This window comes from Pelophylax lessonae, assembly GCF_965119305.1.
Source record: "Pelophylax lessonae genome assembly, chromosome: 8".
Taxonomy (NCBI): Eukaryota; Metazoa; Chordata; class Amphibia; order Anura; family Ranidae; genus Pelophylax; species Pelophylax lessonae.
In genome coordinates this window covers 103,712,614-103,732,854 of record NC_138775.1, presented here as the reverse complement: position 1 = coordinate 103,732,854, position 20,241 = coordinate 103,712,614, and the positions used below count along the sequence as shown (strand labels likewise).

The 20,241-nt window shown below is 45.6% G+C and overlaps 1 protein-coding gene across 2 annotated transcripts in view; it reads right to left on the bottom strand.

Annotated features, from left to right (window-relative positions):
* Window positions 1-2,569: 2,569 nt before the first annotated feature.
* The window catches only part of LOC309561346 (UPF0193 protein EVG1 homolog), a 49,889-nt gene continuing 32,217 nt past the window's right edge, over window positions 2,570-20,241 (bottom strand). For both annotated transcript variants that reach the window (XM_082265217.1, XM_082265218.1), the window contains 4 exons: window positions 17,663-17,845; window positions 3,001-3,129; window positions 2,820-2,920; window positions 2,570-2,712 (listed from right to left, as the gene is read on the bottom strand). In XM_082265217.1, coding sequence (XP_082121343.1) covers window positions 2,584-2,712; window positions 2,820-2,920; window positions 3,001-3,129; window positions 17,663-17,845 — 542 coding nt within the window. In that variant the 3' untranslated portion in view covers window positions 2,570-2,583. The remainder of the gene's footprint in view (window positions 2,713-2,819; window positions 2,921-3,000; window positions 3,130-17,662; window positions 17,846-20,241) is intronic.

The following is a 20,241-nucleotide window of genomic DNA, read 5'->3' as shown; positions in this document are numbered from 1 at the left end:
CTAGTAGCTTAAAAAGACATTTTATTGATTGACAATTTAAAACAGAAGATTTCCAAACGGAAATAAGAACAGAAACAAAATAAATAGAAATATATTGCATCAGTAGACATATGTGGCATAGATGTAACAGTCACAATTGTGGTACAAAGCACAAATACATTCACATATCAGAGTAAATGACAAGATATATACGTCACATCTTGTAGGTCTCAGACGATGACAATGAAGTTGTTCTATCATCCCTGAGTTCCACTTGTGCGACAATTGACATGTAGATGTTTTTATGTAGCCAGATTGCCCTACATGTTTTGCTTGAACAAAAAGCTTCCTCTGGAGCTACTGGTACATATATTTCTGGATGAATCCAAGTAATGATTCAAAACGGTGGAAGCCAATAAGGTAAAAAGTAGAAATAATAAATATAACACATAATGGGGGAGCTTATTGGAGTGTGCTGCCAAGAAATGCCCGAAAGGCCAATAGAAGGTAAGTATGTCTCATCAGTCAGGTGTAGCTGTATCGCCAAAGTTTACAATACAGCAATGTATGGAGAGAGGTCCAATAACTGAGTGGAACGACCGATCCACCAGTAAGAAATTGTAAGGCTGATGCCAGGGCTATTAACAAGGCTTGAGTCACTCCAGAAAAGCCCTCCCGGATGGGGAGACGCCTCCATGGCGGCGTCTCCCCATCCGGGGGGGGCTTTTCTGGAGTGACTCAAGCCTTGTTAATAGCCCTAGCATCAGCCTTACAATTTCTTACTGGTGGATCGGTCGGTCCACTCAGCTATTGGACCTCTCTCTATTCATTGCTGTGTTGTAAACTCGCCAAAGTTTACAATACAGCAATGTATGGAGAGAGGTCCAATAACTGAGTCGACCGACCGATCCACCAGTAAGAAATTGTAAGGCTGATGCCAGGGCTATTAAGAAATTGTAAGGCTGATACCAGGGCTATTAACAAGGCTTGAGTCACTCCAGAAAAGCCCCCCCGGATGGGGAGACGCCGCCATGTCATACCCGAGATGTTATAAAGAAGAACGCACAGTAAAAAAAAATCATATGTAAATAGTTTAAAAATACATTTTATTGATTGACAATTTAAAACAGAAGATTTCCAAACGGTCCTGAATATGACACTGATATGTCATATTCTTTACTCTGATATGTGAATGTATTTGTGCTTTGTACCACAATTGTGACTGTTACATCTATGCCACATATGTCTACTGAGGCAATATATTTCTATTTATTTTGTTTCTGTTCTTATTTCCGTTTGGAAATCTTCTGTTTTAAATTGTCAATCAATAAAATGTATTTTTAAACTATTTACATATGATTTTTTTTTACTGTGCGTTCTTCTTTATAACATCTCGGGTATGACAAAGTTTGAAACACAAAATCCTGAATTATAATATAATAAATAACTATAAATAAGTTAAAGTATGTGTATATATATATATATATATATATATATATATATATATATATATATATATATATATACACACACACACACTAGTGATTGACCGATTATCGGCAAAGCCGATATATCTAGGGGCCGATATGCACTTTGCCCGATATATCGGAATCAGCCTTTTGATTTACGGATATTTCAGGAAAGTGCTTGTACCGGGGTGATGCCTGCAGCTAGAGGCACCACCCCGGTACCAGTGTCCATAGCCGACGGTCGGCTGTCTTGTAATGACAACCGATGCGCCCCCCCCCCCTCCCGCCGCCTTCCGCAGCTCGCCCGGGTCTCCTGTCCCAACGGGAGACCCGGGCATCCTACCTTCATCGCTGCCGTCTGACCGGGTCTCCATCTGCACCGCCACCGTCTGACCGGTCTCATTTCTTTGAATTCGGCGCCGCCGAGTACCCGGAAGTGATGTCATGACATGATATCACTTCCGGGAACTGGCAGCACCGAATTAAAAAACATACAGCAGTCAAAACAGCCAAACTTGGCGTTTTGAATGCTTTTAAGTGCAGAGGAGAGGTTTGGAGTCTTTTAGATCCCCAGATCCCTCCACCACAGTACCTGTAGTCATTAAAAAAAAAAAAAGAATTAATGTCCGAAAATATAGTTTTTTTTACCACCGATATCGATATTTTTGTCATCGGATATCGGTATCGGCGGTAAAAAAACGATATTGGTCTATCAATAATATATACGTATACATATATAAAGTACAGTATATATAAAGTACAGTAAAACTGCAGGCAAGGGCACTGGGGGGCAAACTAAGGTCAATTTATTTTACTTAGTAATGTAATCCAATAGGATTACAATATATCAGTGTGTTTTACTTTTTGAATTTGCCGCCGGTTCCACCCACCTGCGACGCGAGCAGGGAACGGAAGCCGGGGGAAACACAGCATCAGGCAGAAGTTCCGTCCGCCGTACACTGCCAGAATACATTGCGGGATCCTGGGGACAAGGTAAGTAACCTCTTCCAGGATCCAGCGATTTCTCCCTGGCGGTACCCCGAGTGTGGCTCGGGGTTACCACTAATGGCACTGAAATTCCACCCCGAGCCACACTTGGGAATACCCCAGGGAGGTTAAGTTCTCTAACAGTTTGTTAATGTCCACAGTGGGCCGAGAAAGCATTTTCCTTTGTTAGAGCGGAGTTCTTGTTTTCTGACTTCTGCAGTGCTTCTCTGAGTGCAGCACTTCTCTGCTTATCAATCATTTCCATCTCTCGCAACTTCTGCAATAGAAACAACATTGGTATGAATTTCAGGTTTATGTTTTCTGTGTTCCTTCCCAAACACTTGTTACACTGATCCCCCTGATAACCTGCCATAAGCTTGTTACCTGTGAAATTTCTGTGTTAATAATGTTGTAATATTGTCTTCCTCGACCCAAAGCTTCCATTTCTTTCAAGAAATCCCATCTCTCCTGGATTTCTGCCACCACTGTAAGGAAAAAACAGTCAGCAATTTCTAATACCAAAACATTAGCCCAGCTTCTTCCTACTTCAGTGCAAAGAACTTACACTCATCAAATCTGTCCTGTTCCTCTGTTTCAGTTTCCTCTATTTGTAGAGCTGCTTGGGGGATGTCTGGCAGATCCTTTCCTGTGGCCATAATGTTTTGTAACCGTCTCTTTTCCTTGTTCAGGTCTCCTGTGGATCAGATAATTCATACACACTCATAAGTGTATCTTTGAGCCTGGGTTCACACATATGCGATGTCAGACATTGCATGTGATTCGCACCGCATTGCTGTGCAGATCACATGCGATGTCTGTGCAAATGCAAATTCAGCCATACAGTTGTATGGCTGAACTCACATTGGATTCACACAAAAAAGGTGCAGGAACCTTTTTTTTCCCACCTGCACTGGATTTGTTTCAATCTTGTCCAAATTCAAAGTTCCCACTGCAATCTGCGAAGCGATCTGGGGGGGGGGGCGTCATTAACTTTGTATTGACACCCGCAGCGGTTTGCAGAGAGCAGTGTGAACTGCCTGCAGGGGAGATGCGATGCAGGAACCCGCACTAGAATCTCGCTGGTTCCCGCATCGCATATGTGTGAACCTAGGCTAAATGGAGTAAAATATGCCAAAATAATTAAACTGTGAAGAACACAGCTTTATATTTACCTATTTAACAGCCCATTTGCAGAAACATCACTGTAGCAGAGCTCATGGCATTCATCCTATTTGATTCCCTGGGCTGGTTAGATAGCGGGTTGCCGTACTTGCCACTGTGGTTTCTTCTGCTGACCTCAGGTCATTGCAGGACACAACAGTAGCATTGCGCTCCTTTAAAGTGGTTCTACAGCCAAAACATTTTTTCTCTATCGTTTATCGACAGACACAACTCCTTATCTTCATGACTCATAGGGTTATGCTCCTACTTCTAGAAATAGGCACTAGGCAGGAAAAAACGTAACCACGCCTATGGGGGCTGTCCCTGCAGGCATAACCCCTCAGACTCTGCTATCATCAAACAGTTTGTTCTGCCTAGCATTAGGAATAGGACCTAGCTCCCTGCTGGGACTTTGGTCTTAGATAGCTGTAACAGGGAAAGTTTGTTATTTTTTATTTTTTAACTAGTTAGTTCCTGAGGACCAAGATCCAGAAGAACTACAAGCAACAGCCGGCTGAGGTTTCACACTGGATAATTTAGATCCTTAAGGTCTCCCTGCCTGGCCAGCAAGCGTGAGCAGGTTATAGTCCAGAACTAGGCCTCACCATGACAGTGCCCTGATGGATGAGGACGAGCCTACAAGTGGACAGTCTCACTGGGAAGCATCGACCTGGAACGCCCTGAGTCGCAGCTTCCCCTTGGCTGACAGCAACCCCATCCCGGGTGGGAGGTGATCTGTTTCGGAGTGGCATCCACCTGGTACCGTGGTATGGTGAGTAAAATTGTCCCCCCAAACACCCTTGGTGGTCACAGGGCGGGCGTGGGCCCCTCCCTGGGATGGTCAGACCTTAGGGGCTCCCTCGGTTCCCTGGCACCCTGGAGGACTAATCTGGTGTACCCCTTGACATTCCCCTACCCCTAGCAGGTTTTACCTTGGGGGGGGAGGGGGCGGTAATAATGTGGCCATTATGGTGCCTATTTGAGGGGGGTGGATTGTCCTGGGTGGGCCCCTGGCTAGGGACCTTTAGATGCCTATTGTTCTGGGACAGCTGCCATTTTGCTGTGGTTCATGATCTCTGTGTTCCCATTAGTTTGCATGGGCAGCCATTTTTCTATACTTCCCCATTGAGAATGTATGAGCGGCCATTTTCTTGAGGTCCGTGGGATGGACAGGCATGCAGCATGGCTTGTAATGAATGACAGAGGCAGAGCTTCTACCTCTTCCTGTGCAGACAGTGTTACTTTTGCTTTTACACTGATCAGGCTGGATGCTTCTCGGTGGTCTGGTAACGTTCCTGGGTTTCTCTGTGTTTTTGTTCCTCTTCTGCTCTGCTATTATTACATAATAATCAGGGATTGTGAATCCGCAGTAATAGCGGCGCGGGACCGCGTTTTTCGTGGTCTTAAAGAATTTTTATTTGAGCAATGGAGTCCCAGGATATAAATTCACCTGCAGACCCCCTGAAAGTGACTGCAAGACCCTCCGGTTCACAGTCGCAGCCAGAAATTGCAGTTTTTTTGCAAAGCCTGATGTCAAAAGTGTTTTTTGTCATTTCTGGTGCTGCCAACCACAAACACCCTCCGCCCTCACCTCCATTGGCAGGGTCTTCGGAGTCTGAGACAGATATGGTCGCCACGGACGCAGACCACCTTAAGGGGTCAGTGTCTTCACATTCTGACGGTGAAGAGGACCTGTCCTCATCAGTCGCCACGCGGGAACGCGCATTGGTGGAAGTCCTGATAGTTTCTGTGCGGGAAACCCTAAAGTTGGCTGATGAACCTGCAGCGTCAGATACACAGGTGTCTTTTGGCTCCCGCAAATCCCGTAAATCGGGCAAGGTGTTCCCTTGTCCAGAATTGTTTCATACTATTGTGTATGAACAATGGTGACGCATTAAGCACATGTTGGTGGTGCCTAAGCATTTTGCACACTGTTATCCTTTTGTGGAGGCGGTGTCCAATAGGTGGACTGTACCACTGAAAGTGGATTCTCCGGTGGCCAGGTTGAATAAAGCGACTCTGGTAGCAGTGAAACAGTCTCCAACCTTTCCGGATCCTCTGGATAAACAGGTGGAATCCTTGTCCCACCATTTACATGTGGTAGCAGGTCACATGTTAAAGGCTACCCTTGTGAATGTTTTAGTAGCGCAGACGGCTACTGAATGGGTGAAGTTACTGAAAAGTAACTTGGAAATGGCATGGCTTCCCCCATCGGTACTGGAACTAACAGACCAGTTGACCCAAGCCATGGTGTTCATGTATGATACGTCCCTGAATTTAGCTTTGTTGGTGGCCAGGACGTCAGCAGTGGGGATTGCTATTAGGTGCATGGTATGGCTAAAATGCTGGTTGGCAGACCAGGCTTCTAAGAAGGCTGTAACTGATCTTCCTTTTACAGGGGAGAGACTGTTTGGATCCTCCTTGGACGAGTTGATCAAAGGTAACACGGGGGGTAAGAGCACTAATCTGCCTCAATCCTCTAAGGGCAAGGCACGGCGTACTAGGCGGGGGCCTTCCTTTGCTGCTCACAAACGTCTTTTTTGTGCCTCCGGGTCGCAAGAAAAGGGTAAACCGTTTAGGTCTTCTGGGGGTTCCAAGAAGCCATGGTCGGGAAATCTAAGTCTGGCCAATCTGGACCTGCAGACAAGTCCTTGGCTGCATGAAGGGGTGCCCTCACCTGAGTCTGGGGTGGGGGACGTCTTCGATTCTTTCAGGAACCCTGGACCTCCTTGATTCAGGATACATTAGGGTACAATATCGAATTCCGGTCTCGTCTGTCGGACAGGTTCTTCCCGGCCAATCCTCAATTATCCACAGTCAGGTTAAAGGACTTGCGAGGGGTAGTAACACGACTTGCTGTCTCAAGGAGTGATTGTGCCGGTTCCCGCTCAGGAAGGTTTTCAGGGGTTTTATTCAAACCTATTCACCGTGCCCAGAAAAGAAGGCAAGGTGTGTCCCATCCTGGATCCCAAGGCCCTGAACAGATTTGTGCGGGTACAGAGGTTTCGGATGGAGTCCATTCGCACTGTAGTAGTGTCTCTGCATCAGGGAGATTTCTTAGCCTCCATAGATATCAAGGACGCATGTCTACACATCCCTATTTATGCTGGACACTAGCGGTTTCTTCGCTTTGTGGTAGCAGAGGAGCATTAACAATTTGTGGCGTTACCCTTTGGTCTCGCCTCCACTCCCAGAGTTTTTACCAGGGTACTAGCACCGGTATTAGCACTGCTGCGCCGGCGGGTGGATTGCAGGACTGGCTGGCTGGGTGGCTGGCTGGGGTACAGAGCCTGTGGGCGGCTGGCTGGTGCAGAGCCTGTGGGTGGCTGGCTGGCTCGCTAGTACAGTGCCTGTAGCTGGCTGGCTGGCAGGCTACCAATATTTTAGTAACAATATGGGGCGATATTTTGTACATTAAAAGTTTTGAAAAATAAATACAATTTTTGACACAAATCTGGTACTGAACATGTTAATTTTTGTTTAATGCTTAATAGCTGGCTTGCTGGCACCCTGTGGTGGGTGGTTGACTGGCTGGCACCCTGTGGTGGGTGGCTGGCCGGCACCCTGAGGTGGATGGCTGGCTGTCTGGCACATTGTGGTGGGTGGCTGGCTGGCACCCTGTGGTGGGTGGCTGGCTGGCACCCTGTGGTAGGTGGGTGGCTGGTACAGGGCCTGTGGGTGGCTGGCTGGTACAGTGCCTGTGGCTGTCTGGCACAGGGCCTGTGGGTGGCTGGCTGTCTGGTACCCTGTGGTGGGTGGCTGATTGTCTGGCACCCTGTGGTGGGTGGGTGGCTGTCTGGCACCCTGTGGTGGGAGGTTGGCTGTCTGGCACCCTGTGGTGGGAGGCACCCTGTCTGGCACCCTGTGGTGGGTGGCTGGCTGGCTGGCACAGGGGCTGTGGTGGCTGGCTGGCACCCTGTCTGTGGGTGGCTGGCTGTCTGGCACCCTGTCTGTGGGTGGCTGACTGTCTGGCACCCTGTGGTGGGTGGCTGGCTGTCTGGCACCCTGTGGTGGGAGGCTGGCTGTCTGGCACTCTGTGGTGGGAGGCTGGCTGCCTGGCACCCTGTGGTGGGTGGGTGTATGGCTGGCTGGCTGGCTGGCACAGGGGCTGTGGCTGGCTGGTACAGAGCCTGTGGGTGGCTGGCTGGCTGGCTCGCTAGTACAGTGCCTGTGGCTGGCTGGCTGGTACAGGGCCTGTGGATGTGGGTGGCTGGCTGGCACCAGGCTGCTGTGGGTGGGTGTATGGCTGTGATACACTCCCGCGACACTAGTCCCCCGACTCCAGATGAGGCTGTCCAAGGCGAGGGAGGCAGCCTAAGAAGGCAGAATGACGTCACAAAAATATCGGCAATATCGGCCAGTTCCAAGCCCGATACCGATATATTGGGGAAAGTGCATATCTGCCAACTATATATCGGCCTTGCCGATAATCAGTCTATCCCTAGTATAAACCCAGGGTTGTGCACAGCTGGATCTCTTCTCTTCTTTCTTCCTCTTCACACAGGAACCAGGGCAGCAGCAGGAGCCATTGCTGCTGTGAATCAAATGCTGTGAGGAGGCAGCAGGAATAAGCCACGCTGTGTTTGTCTGTGGAGTGCATCTCTATAGATACACACAGCTTGGAAGCAAATGCATGTGTGCCCCAATAACAAGCAGCGTGCAAAGAAGAGGAGGAGCCAAGATCACGGACAGTGGACCCCAGAAAATTAAGATTGGAGGCGATAATTTTGAAATTAGGAGTAGGCATTGCGGAGTAGGCAATTTCAAAATTATCTTTTGTCTTTGAGTGACTTGGACCCTTTTTCAGGAAACAGGATAACCTTTTTTTACCAACACTTTCACTGCAATACAATGGAGTGAATTAAGGTGTGTTTCCACTTTTGCAAGCAAATTGGGATAACACATACTTTTATATGTGTTATGTGTCCCCCTTCATATAGCATAATTAAAAAATATATATATTTAAAAAAATGCAGTTTATCTTTTTTAGATGCCCCATTCTGGACCCTCCAACAAAGAAAAATGCTACATAGTGCTCTTTGTTTGTGTGTGTGTGTGTGTGTGTCTGTGGGGGGGCTGCACAGCGGTGTTTGCTATAATTAACCCTTGTAGTGAACGAGCAAGTTTGACACGTGTGAAACGTGTCTACCTGTATCCCATGTATCCTGTTCATGTGTGGCTTATGTAAATAAAGGATTTCACTTCATTCAAGCTCCTGGTGGTGTGCAGCCAACCTTTCATCTATTTTTACGACTGTACGGTGGCTGTTTGTTCACTCATCTGAGCGGTGTACATATTCCCTGATATAATTAACCCTGACTGTACTTTGCAGGCAGATCTTCATTATCAGCTGTAACTAGATTTGAACAGTCTGTCCTAACTCTGTCCCTGCATTGTGATTGAGGACAAATTTTGGACAGGTTCACTCTAAGGCCGGAAATACAAAGTTTGAATTTTGGCCGGTTCAGTAGGAACCTACGGAGATTTGAACCGTTGGGCAGGCTGAATGTACCAAGTTGATTGATCAATCAACTTGGGTACATCCATCCGCTGGATTCTCTTTAGTTTATCGCTAGCAGCTGCTATAGCCATTAGCAATAATCACTGTCTTCTCCCAGCGGGGACTGCTTCCCCTGCCACCCCCCCCCCCCCCTCTCCCCGCCAGGAGCAGACAATTGCTCAGCAGGAGGGATTCCCCTGTCAGCGATGACTGTGTTGATGGGGGAATTGTTGAAATTTCTTTTGCAAATTCACACTGCTCACATGACTGGCTGGCCAATATCCAAGGGTATTCGGTGTACCGGAAGGACAGGGTAGGAAAAAGAGGGGGAGGGGTATGTCTCTATGTCAAGAACAATATAAAGGTGATAGAAAGGAGTGACATTACGGATGGGATGAGCATGGATTTAGAATCTGTGTGGGTTGAACTCGATAGGGAAGAAGATAAGAAAAAAGTAGTTGTGGGGGTTTGCTATAGGCCACCTAACCAAGGGGAGGAGGTAGAGCAGGAATTTTTAGCACTAATGGGTAAAGTGGCAAAACTGGGATCAGTCATCATATTGGGGGACTTCAATTATTCCGACATTGACTGGGAAGAGGGGACTGCACACTCACAGAAGGCCCGTCTATTCACGGAAACCTTACAGGATAATTACATGTCACAGTTGGTGGATTCTCCTACCAGAGAAAATGCAGTCCTGGATCTATTGATCACTAATGACCCAGACATAATCTCGGAGGTAGGAGTCCAGGACAACCTGGGCTCTAGCGATCACAGGATGATCACATTTAGTATAAATAACAATATAACAAGGCAAGTGGGGAACATAAGAACCCTAAACTTCAGACGGGCAAACTTTCCAAAATTGTACTCATTGATGGAAAGGGCAAACTGGGACCAAACCCTGGGATCCCTGACCACAGAGGAAAAATGGGAATGCTTTAGGAACATATTAAGCAAATGCATCTTGCAGTGCATTCCTATGGGAAATACATTTAGAAGAGACAAAGCCAAACCTGGCTGGCTAAACCGTAGCGTTAAAAAACGTATTAGGGGAAAAAAATTGGCCTTCAAGAAATTTAAATCAGAGGGCACAGTATCGGCCTTCCAGCAATACAAGGAGGCAAATAAGAAAAGTAAACAAGAAATCAAGATGGCTAAAATCAACTTTGAGAGACAAATAGTGGAGGATAGTAAAAAAAACCCAAAGAAATTCTTTAAATATATCAACAGCAAAAAAACTAGGGCAGAGCATATTGCACACATAATTAACGATGATGGGAGGATGGTTACAGAGGACACTGAAAAAGCAACCGTGCTGAATGCTTTTTTCTCGTCAGTCTTTACGCAAGAAAAGGAGGGGTACACTGACCATGACTGTATGGTTAGTAGTAATACACAGGACTTGCCACTATGGCTAACAGAGGGTGAAATCAGGGAAAGGCTGGATAAACTTAACACAAACAAATCACCAGGTCCGGATGGCGTACATCCAAGAGTACTCAAGGAACTCAGTAAGGTTATATCCAGACCACTGTTCCTGATCTTTGCTGACAGTATTAGGACAGGAGATGTACCAGGGGATTGGAGGAAGGCTAACGTGATTCCGATATTCAAAAAGGGCCAGAGGCATATCCCGGGAAATTATAGGCCTGTCAGCTTGACATCAATAATATGTAAACTTTTGGAGGGGATGATAAGGGACTATATCGTAGAGTATGCTAAAGACAACAACATAATCAGCAGTAACCAGCACGGGTTTACAAATGGGCGTTCTTGTCAAACCAATCTCTTAGCATTCTACGAGGAGGTGAGCTGTGAGCTAGATAGGGGCAGACCAGTGGATGTGGTGTACTTGGATTTCGCTAAGGCGTTTAAAAAAGTTCCCCACAAGCGCTTAATTTATAAAATAAGGTCTGCAGGTATCGACAGCAGGGTTTGCTCTTGGATACGGGACTGGCTAAAAGGCCGTGTCCAAAGGGTGGTAATAAACAGCGCATACTCAGACTGGTCTGAGGTAGTAAGCGGGGTGCCCCAGGGCTCAGTCCTGGGACCAACCTTGTTCAATTTATTCATAAACAGCATTGAGGACGGGATCAGAAGTTCAATATCAGTTTATGCAGATGACACAAAATTGGCCAGGGCAATAACTGCACAGCATGAAGCAGATATCCTACAGAATGACCTGGACAAAATTACGGAGTGGGCAAAGACATGGCAAATCAGGTTTAACGTGGAGAAGTGTAAGGTTCTGCACTTGGGGACTAAAAACATAAAAACACAATACACGTTAGGGGGGGAACCCTTGGGGGAATCAAAAATGGAGAAAGATCTGGGAGTTTTGGTTGATGATAGATTAGGCAACAGCATGCAATGTCAAGCGGCGGCTTCCAAAGCCAACAGAATATTAGCATGCATAAAGAAAGGGATGTATTCCAGAGATAAGACTATAATCCTTCCACTTTATAAAACTCTGGTCCGACCGCATCTGGAGTATTCTGTCCAGTTCTGGTCGCCAGTCCTCAGGAGGGATGTGTTGGAGCTGGAGAAAGTCCAGAGAAGGGCAACTAAACTGATTAGGGGGTTGGAGGACCTTAACTATGAAGAGCGGCTGCAATCGCTCGATTTATTTTCCCTGGAGAAGAGACGTCTGAGAGGGGACATGATAGCAATTTATAAATATCTTAATGGGGATCTCAGCTTAGAAAAAAAGCTGTTCATTTGAAGGAATTGCATGAGGACTCGAGGACATACAATGCGATTAGAGGAGAAGCGTTTTAACCTCAGGCAACGAGGAGGGTTCTTTACTGTTAGGGTTACAAGATTGTGGAATTGTCTACCACAAGAGGTGGTTTCTGCGGCAAGTATGGTGACTTTCAAAAGGCTCTTAGACTTACATCTCAAGGATCAGGAGATTAAGGGCTATGTTAGATGATTACAGTCACACACACCTACACAGGTTGAACTGGATGGACTATTGTCTATTCAACCTCACCTACTATGTATACTATGTAACACCGTGTGGCCTACCTAACATTGCGCAAAAAGCCTTGCAGTCAGCCATGACACCTTGTCCGAGGAAACATCTAAAGGGAAAGAAATAAAAAAAAAAAATAGGTATCCTTGGGATCTAAGTTTGGTGTTGGCAGTTTTATAAAAACAGCTCTTTGAGGCTATGTGGCATATTGACCAGAAAATTGGTCTTTTGGTTGCAGTAACTTCAGCCAGAAGAGTATCAGAATTAGCAGCTCTTTCTTGTAAAGAACCATTCTTGATATTGCATCAAGATAGGGTGATTCTACGTCCACAGCCAGGTTTTTTGCCCAAGGTGGTGTCTGCTTTTCATTTGAAGGACAATATACTGCCTTCCTTCTTTCCAAATCCTCAAACAGCAAAGGAAAAGCTAATACATTTTCTTGATGTAGTACGTGCATTCAAGATTTATTTGAAAAGGTTATCTCAGATTCGTAAGACCGACCTTTGGTTCATGCTGCCGGAAGGGCCCAGGAAAGGGCAGGCAGTATCTAAATCTACTATTTCTCAATGGGTTTGCCAGGTTATTATGCAGGCGTATGGTTTAAAAGGGAAGGTTCCACCTTTTCTGGTAAAGGCACACTCTACCAGAAGAGTAGGTGCCTCTTGGGCAGCTCGCCATCAAGCTTTTATGGCTCAGATTTGCAGAGCCGCGACTTGGTCGTCAGTGCATTCGTTCACTAGGTTCTATCAAGTGGGTGTTGGGACCCAGGAGGAGTCTGCATTTGACCGCAGTGTTCTGCAAGCAGCTATGTAGATCTTCTGTGGTCTGATGTTGGTATTTTAGGGTGTCCCCCTCCCCTCAAGTGCATTGCTTTGGGACGTCCCTTATAGTAATGAATATGGCTGCTCTGTGTCCCGTGATGTACAATAAAGAAATATGGAATTTCCCTACAGCTTACCTGTAAAATCCATTTCTTTGAGTACATCTTGGGACACCGAGGCCCCTCCCCTTTTGTCTGTGATGTTTATTGCCTGCTACAAAACTTAGTTAATTCTTGTATGGGAGGGGTTATACAGGGGGACTCCCTGTCTGATTGGTTTGCCAGTGTCCATTCACCTATAGGTGGCGTATAACCCATATAGCAATGAATATGGCTACTCTGTGTACTGTGATGTACTCCAAAAAAATGGATTTTACAGGTAAGCTGTAGGAAAAATCCATATTTTATGGCAAATTGCGGCACCAGTTAATTCCAATGGGTTCACATACTTTTTCTTGCCACTGTAGGCTTCACTTGCACACATAGAATATTGCAACTCACATAAGCACATTTTAAAGGTTTTGTAACCCTAAATTGTGCTGTTCCCCTCTCTTTTAAGCTCTCATCCTGCACTGTATAAGTGTTTGTTAGAACACCTGGCCGCTCTGCTACTACGATCCACGGCTACAGCAGGAGGAGCCAAGCTCTCCCTCTGATGTCAGCCGGGAGTCACATGACTGCCGAGCCCCTCCCACTGTATTCCTGGATCGTAGTAACAGAGCCCTCGGGAGTCACATGACTGCCCTGAAGATACAGCATGAAAAAGTGTTTAGAGGCTTAGTTTCTAACAAACGCTTAAACAGTGCAGAAAGGGAGCCTACAAGAGAGGGGCTTGCAGTGATATTTTTGTTTTAAATTAGCAGCAGAGGGGTGGGGCGGAGAAAGAGACACAGACTCCTGAGCTGACAGGCAAGGAAGGGAGGGGAGGGGAGGGGAGGGGGGAGGGGACGGGGGAGAACAGAGAGGACAGACAGCGGATGACGGAGACACATAAACTGACCACGGTGTCAGGGCTTAGCAGACGTGATAAACCATGGTCAGTTTACAGGGGGGAGGGCAGAAACTGGCAGGATCAGCCAGGTTTTTACAGTTTGCAGCGGAGTATGTTAGACAGCACAAGCACCGTGCTGTTTAACCTGCTATAAGGAAAAAGGATCTCTATTTATTTTATTTTTTTTAGGGTAACAACCACTTTAATCAGTTAGTATGGAAACAATGTCAGAGGTCCATGAAAGCTGGACTCTAAGGGAAAAAATACCCTTGCAGCAGGCCCCCGCTCACACTGCAAGAGTTAAATGCTTGTATATCCCCAGAGTACCACTAAAAAGGACTTTTTATGTACCTCATACCTCACACCTGCAAGCTCCCTCCACACTTTAAGACTGGTTGTCGCAGCTTCTTCTCTAATACACTCTGGCGGTTGCAGGCACTTTGGTGTCATCAAGTACAATGCAGGGCTAATAGCCTAGACAAGTAAAAGTGCTTTTTTTCTGGTATCCCAGGCATAAATGAGTATTTATTCATTGCAGTGTGGGGGTTCAGCTTTCAAGATGAAAATATTCATTGCAACAATTTGTGATACCCTTTGCTACCAATGTTTCCAAAGATACAGTATGTGCTAGGTATGGTGTGTTCTGCATAAGGTGTGTGTTACTGTGTTCTGACTAGGGATCGACCGATTATCGGTTTGGCCGATAATCGGAGGCCGATATTCACTTTTTTGAAAGTGTCGGTATCAGCCACAAACTTGGCCGATATGAGCGATATTTTCTTATGGTAGGGCCTATTGGGCTGCCTCCGGAGGGGTAGGGGGGGTGGGGATTAGAGCGCCCCTGATTACACAGAGCAGGGTTCTTCTGCTTACCCGGCGCGGGCGATGTAATACGAAGTCCCGCCTCTTGGACCGGCTCCTACCTATGATAGACAGCACACTGGTGACGTCTATCATAGGTGCCCGTCCAGGAGGCGGTACTTCGTATAACAGCGCCCATGCCGGGCAAAGCAGAAGAACCCTGCTCTGTGTAATCAGGCGGCGCTCTAATCCCCATGCACTGGTCACTCTGCATTGGATGGGGGCACTGGTCACTCTGCATTGGATGGGGGCACTGGTCACTCTGCATTGGATGGGGGCACTGGTCACTCTGCATTGGATGTGTGACTGAATGCAGCATATCGGCCCATATCGGCCGATACCGATACTTTGTGACCAAAATATCGGTATCGGCCCTGGAGAAACCATATCGGTCTATCCCTAGTTCCAACTTATAGCCAATGTAAACATCACTTGGTGAATTGTACCTACAGGTAAGCTTAAAATAAAGCTTACCTATAGGTACAAGGAATATCTCCTAAATGTGTACTGTTTGGGAGATATTCTTAATTTCTGCAGCCAGCCATTAGCCCTGCACTTTGAAGGGACAGCATACAGAGTATGCTGTCCCTTCAGAGTGCTGTGCTGTGCCGTGGGCATGACTCTTGTGTGCATGCACAAGAGTGATGACATCATAGCTCGGCCATTCAAACCGCCGAAGTCCGCAAACACGGATGGAAGACCAGGTGAAGATAGAAGCCCTGTCAGCGGTGACAGTGTCGCTGGAGTGCTTTATTAGCTTGCAGGGGACCTGATTTTTATTTTTATTTATTTCAAAGCCTTTCTACTGCTTTAAGCTGGCCATACACTATACAATATGATTGTACAATCAGCCTGCCTGACTGGGTACAGATTGATTGGATTGTGTAGTATTTTCCTTCTATTACATTGTTTTGGTAAATGTAAAAAAGATGGTATGGAGATTGTACAATTTTATTGTGTAGTTTTTGGCCACCTAGAACCAGCCATACATGGATTAAGTTTTGATTCATGTATGGGGACTTCTGTACAATCAGCCTGTCGGATATAGGCAGATCAATCGGCACTGCAGGCTATAGCTGATAGCGCTGAACAGTGCATTCTGACGGCAGGGAACTCTCTCTGGGGAGTGGTCCCCCCATCCACCTCCAATGAGTGGATGGGGGAATCAGGTCAGTTATTTTTGTTCAGCCAACTGGTTGAACGAAAAAAAAAAAAAAAACTGATTGGACTATGGGCTGCTTTAAGGCCCATGCTGTCATGTGCAATGTCCACTGTGGAGAGTATAGTGTATGCTGCTATATGCTGCATCTACAGTGTTGCTCTTACCACTGTACTTTTATATAAATTGTCTATAAATGGAGACAATGGACAAAGTGTCCCTGTTGTGCACATTCAGCATCCTTATTTGTCATGGTGGCCATTGTTATGCCAGCTGTAGATTATTATACATTATTATTATACAGGATTTATATAGCGCCAACAGTTTGCGCAGCGCTTTACAATGTGAGGGAAGACAATACAGTTAAAATACAATTCAAAACAGGAGGAATAGAGGGCCCTGCTCGTTAGAGCTTACAATGTAGAGGTTTTGAATCCTGGCTGGTTCAGCAGGCATCGTCCGAGATTTGATCCATCTATGTGCAGGCTGATTGTACCCAAGTCGATCCATTGATTGACTTGGGTACAACCAGCATGTCGACTTCCTAGGATGTGATTGTTGCCAGCAGCTATAGCCACTAGTAAAAATCTTGTTTTTCCAGCAGGAACGGCTCCGTGGGAGGGATTCCCCCATCAACACTGACTGTGTTGATTTAGGAATCAAGCCATTTTCTTTCCTGCAAGCTGTGATTGCAGGGAACAAAAAATCACAATCAATGGCCTGCCTTACTGTTGTCTATCTAAGAATATAGACATGGCAAAATAAAACTTGAGATTTAACAGTTCTGCACTCTATCTAAAGACATTGTTTTTGGTTTATACTTTCATTTCTACTATCCCTCCAGACATAGTGGACATCAGTGGTGACAGAAGGTGACATCATCTAAACCTGGGAACACACTGATTGAAATTTGTCTGGTTCAGCAGGGACCGGCTGAATTTCAACCTTTGTGTAGCTCTCCCAGTTCAACAGAAGCCACTGTTAAATCGGCTCTGTTGAGCGGGACTTCTGGAGAACCTTGTACGATCCGCAATTTGCAGCCTATCGGCTGCAGTGTATATCAGTGTATTCTAACAGTAGATAGTCCCTGCTGTCAGATTACAATGTCCCGGTGGGGATGGGGGGAGAATTCCTGTATCCACATTGCTTGTGTGAAAACATACCGTGTGAACCTAGCTTAAAGCCCCGTACACACGATAAGAAATTCGGAAGGGAAAATTCGTCCGACGACCGATCTGCCGATTTTCGGATTGTTAGTATGGTGCTTTCGACAGCCGACTCCGACTTTTCGGCTGACAAAATCCTGATGTGCAGGCTATAAAATTTTTGTTGTCCGTAATACCATGTCCGATTTTCATCTCATTAGTACAGATTTTGACGGAAAAAAATCTTAAGAGCAAGACTAGGCATGCTCAGAGACGAAATAACACATACAAAGCAATCAAACACATGACATCACTTCTGAAGTAGAATTCTGTTGTACGGGAAAATTCGTATGAAGAAAACCTCTTCACTTTCCACATCAGACTAGCATGCCACAAAAAACGGACGACAGATCGTTCGATAATCTGATCGTGTGTACGGGGCTTTAGATTTGAATATCACAGATTATTACACTGAAGTTTCAAGCAGGCTCACTAAAGGCCCACTCCAATTTTATATATGATGGTTTGCTGAAGGTCAGTTTTTCGACTGGTCTAAAAAACAGCAGCTCTCGAGTACTTTAGATAATAGATAATATTTTGTGTCAGCACTTACGGGTTGGTCGGGGTTGAAATTTCTCTCTGCTGTAAGCATCCCCTGCTCTGCATTTCTCTGCAGGACGTAATCCTGATCTGGCATTTGTAATGGTTTTTTTCTTTGGTGCAGATTTAGAGGTTGGAGGTTTATGTTGGGCAACGCTGGAGCTGGGATGACATAGAACTGGCAGTGTATCCCCATCTATTAAAATGAAATATGAAGATCATTTGGCAGATATATATATATATATATAATAAATTGGTTTAAATTGCCATTAAAACATATAATTTTCCTTGGTAAGAAACAGGAAATGCCACAGGTCATTACACACAATCCCACTCTTACAAAGTAAGCTGCTTAAAGAAGAACTATCTCTTCATTTATTATTTGATGCTCCAGTCCCCTAGGGTACACAGTACATCTAGCATTTTGTCCAATTTTTTCGAGCTCTAAAGCTGAGTTCCAGCGACAGCTTGCTATACCCACAGATTTCCTACCAAAAAGAGGGTGTCAATTTAACTTTAAACAACACAAGCGCTCTCCCTGCATTGTTTCTGTGCTGCTCACACATGCCCTGTCTGGCTACCAGCTGGGGGTGGCAGCAGTGTCAGAACGAGGCTTTCATCAATGATTTTAACTTATTATCTGCTATAAAAGCCCTGTGCTGCAGTCTTTGTACAATAGGTAGTGAGGCCTCTTTCTGACACCACTGCCGCTCCCAGCTAGTAGACAGACAGTACATGTGTAAGAGCAGAACAGGAACAGTGCTGATGTGAGCATGCCTGTGTTTATAGGTTCAGAGAGAGAGACAAAGACAATTGCAACTCTACCCGCATAAAATCTCTCTGGACGGGATCCTTCAAAACTAGAAAACTAATTCAAATCACACTGCATATGTGTAAACTGAGCCTTATTGGACATCATGGTCTTCGATTTGGTTTGTTTAGCAACTGCGTTTTTAGGTATTATTACATACTACAAGGTATGTGACTTTTGTGAGCATATTTGTATTCTTTTAACAATAAATCGTGTTTTAAGATATTGCATAAGGCTGGTGTGCCCTTTTTTTTTCTTTTGCCCTCTAGAATAAAGAGTTGCAACCTTCCATCCTGTCGGACTGTAGCCAATTACAAATGCATCCTCCTCCAGCCTTGACTATTTAAACCAATGCAACTCTCAGCTTGCTGCCCAAGAAAAGCTCTGTACTTACCTGCATTCTTCCTCCATTGATTCCCAAGTACTGACCTCTGGCTTTGTTTCCATGCTTTCCAAGTCTGCTACCTCCCCTGACCCTTAGTCTTTCCTGGCTGTCTGATTCTGCTACTTGCCCTGACCCTTGGCTTTGTTCCTGGCTATTGAGGTCTATTACCTACCCTGACCCTTGGCTTCGTTCCTGGCTGTCCAAGTCTGCTACCTACCCTGACTCTTGGCTTTGTTCCTGGCTATCCAAGTCTGCTACCTACCCTGACCATTGGTTTAGTTCCTGGCTATCCAAGTCTCCTACCTACCCTGACCCTGCTTCTAACTTCAGCTTGTTCAATTAAGCTTTGACAAAAAAAAACCTAGAAGCTGATTGGTTTCTATACAGGGCTGCACTAGATTTTGCACTCTCCAGTCTTAGTAAATCAACCCCATTATGTTTTTATGCGTAATATGCTTTAAGGTCCCTCTATGTATTCCTAACATCCTAAGTATCCCCAAGAGTAAAGTACACCCTACGGCCTGGTTCACACCTATGCAGTTGATGCATATTCTGGGTGCATTTTGCGTTTTTCAATACACATTTTTAATCCATTGAAGTCTATGGAACCAAAAACACAACCTGCTGACCCTTGCCCTTTCCATAAAATGTACAGATGTGACCCATAGGACACCATGTTAAATGGACTGTAGTGTGTTTCTGCAAAATTGCAATTGCATTAAAAAATGCATAGGTGTAAACCAGGCCTAACTCTTAACTCTCCCCCTACCTTAACCCTTAGCATTTACCCTAACCTCTAAATTGGGTCCTAAAGAAATTATATTTAATATAATAACAAACATATCATACTTACCTGTTCTTTGCAATGCTTTTGCACACAGCAGCCCTGATCCTGGCCCCTCCCCCTGCCAAGTGCCCCCATAGCAAGCTACCTGTGATGGGGGTACTTGTGCGTACTCGCTCCTGAACTCGTGAGCGCTCAAGCCCCCCCCCCCTCACTGGCTGTGATTGACAGCAGCAGGAACTAAAGGCTGCCTCTCTGTGCTTTTGTGCACAACACTGGATCGAGATTGTGCTTAAGTAAGTATTAAGGGGGGAGCTGTATGTAGAAGGTTTTTTACCTTAATGGAGAGAATGCAATAAGAAAAAAAACATTCTGCCTTTAGAACCACTTAACTCCTGGGGGAGAGTTTATCAGTGTGTTTGCGCCAGAATTCTTGTACAGAAAATGTACAGATGGTGCAGCCATTCATGTGTGTCAGAAAGTGAGCTGTGGTGTCGCTATTTGTGCAACATTTAGCACCATTTGATTAGTTCCTGTACCAAATATCCCATAGTTTTGCCACCAAACTCAACCCCACATTTCTGTGCACAAACTGCATCAATCCTAACATGA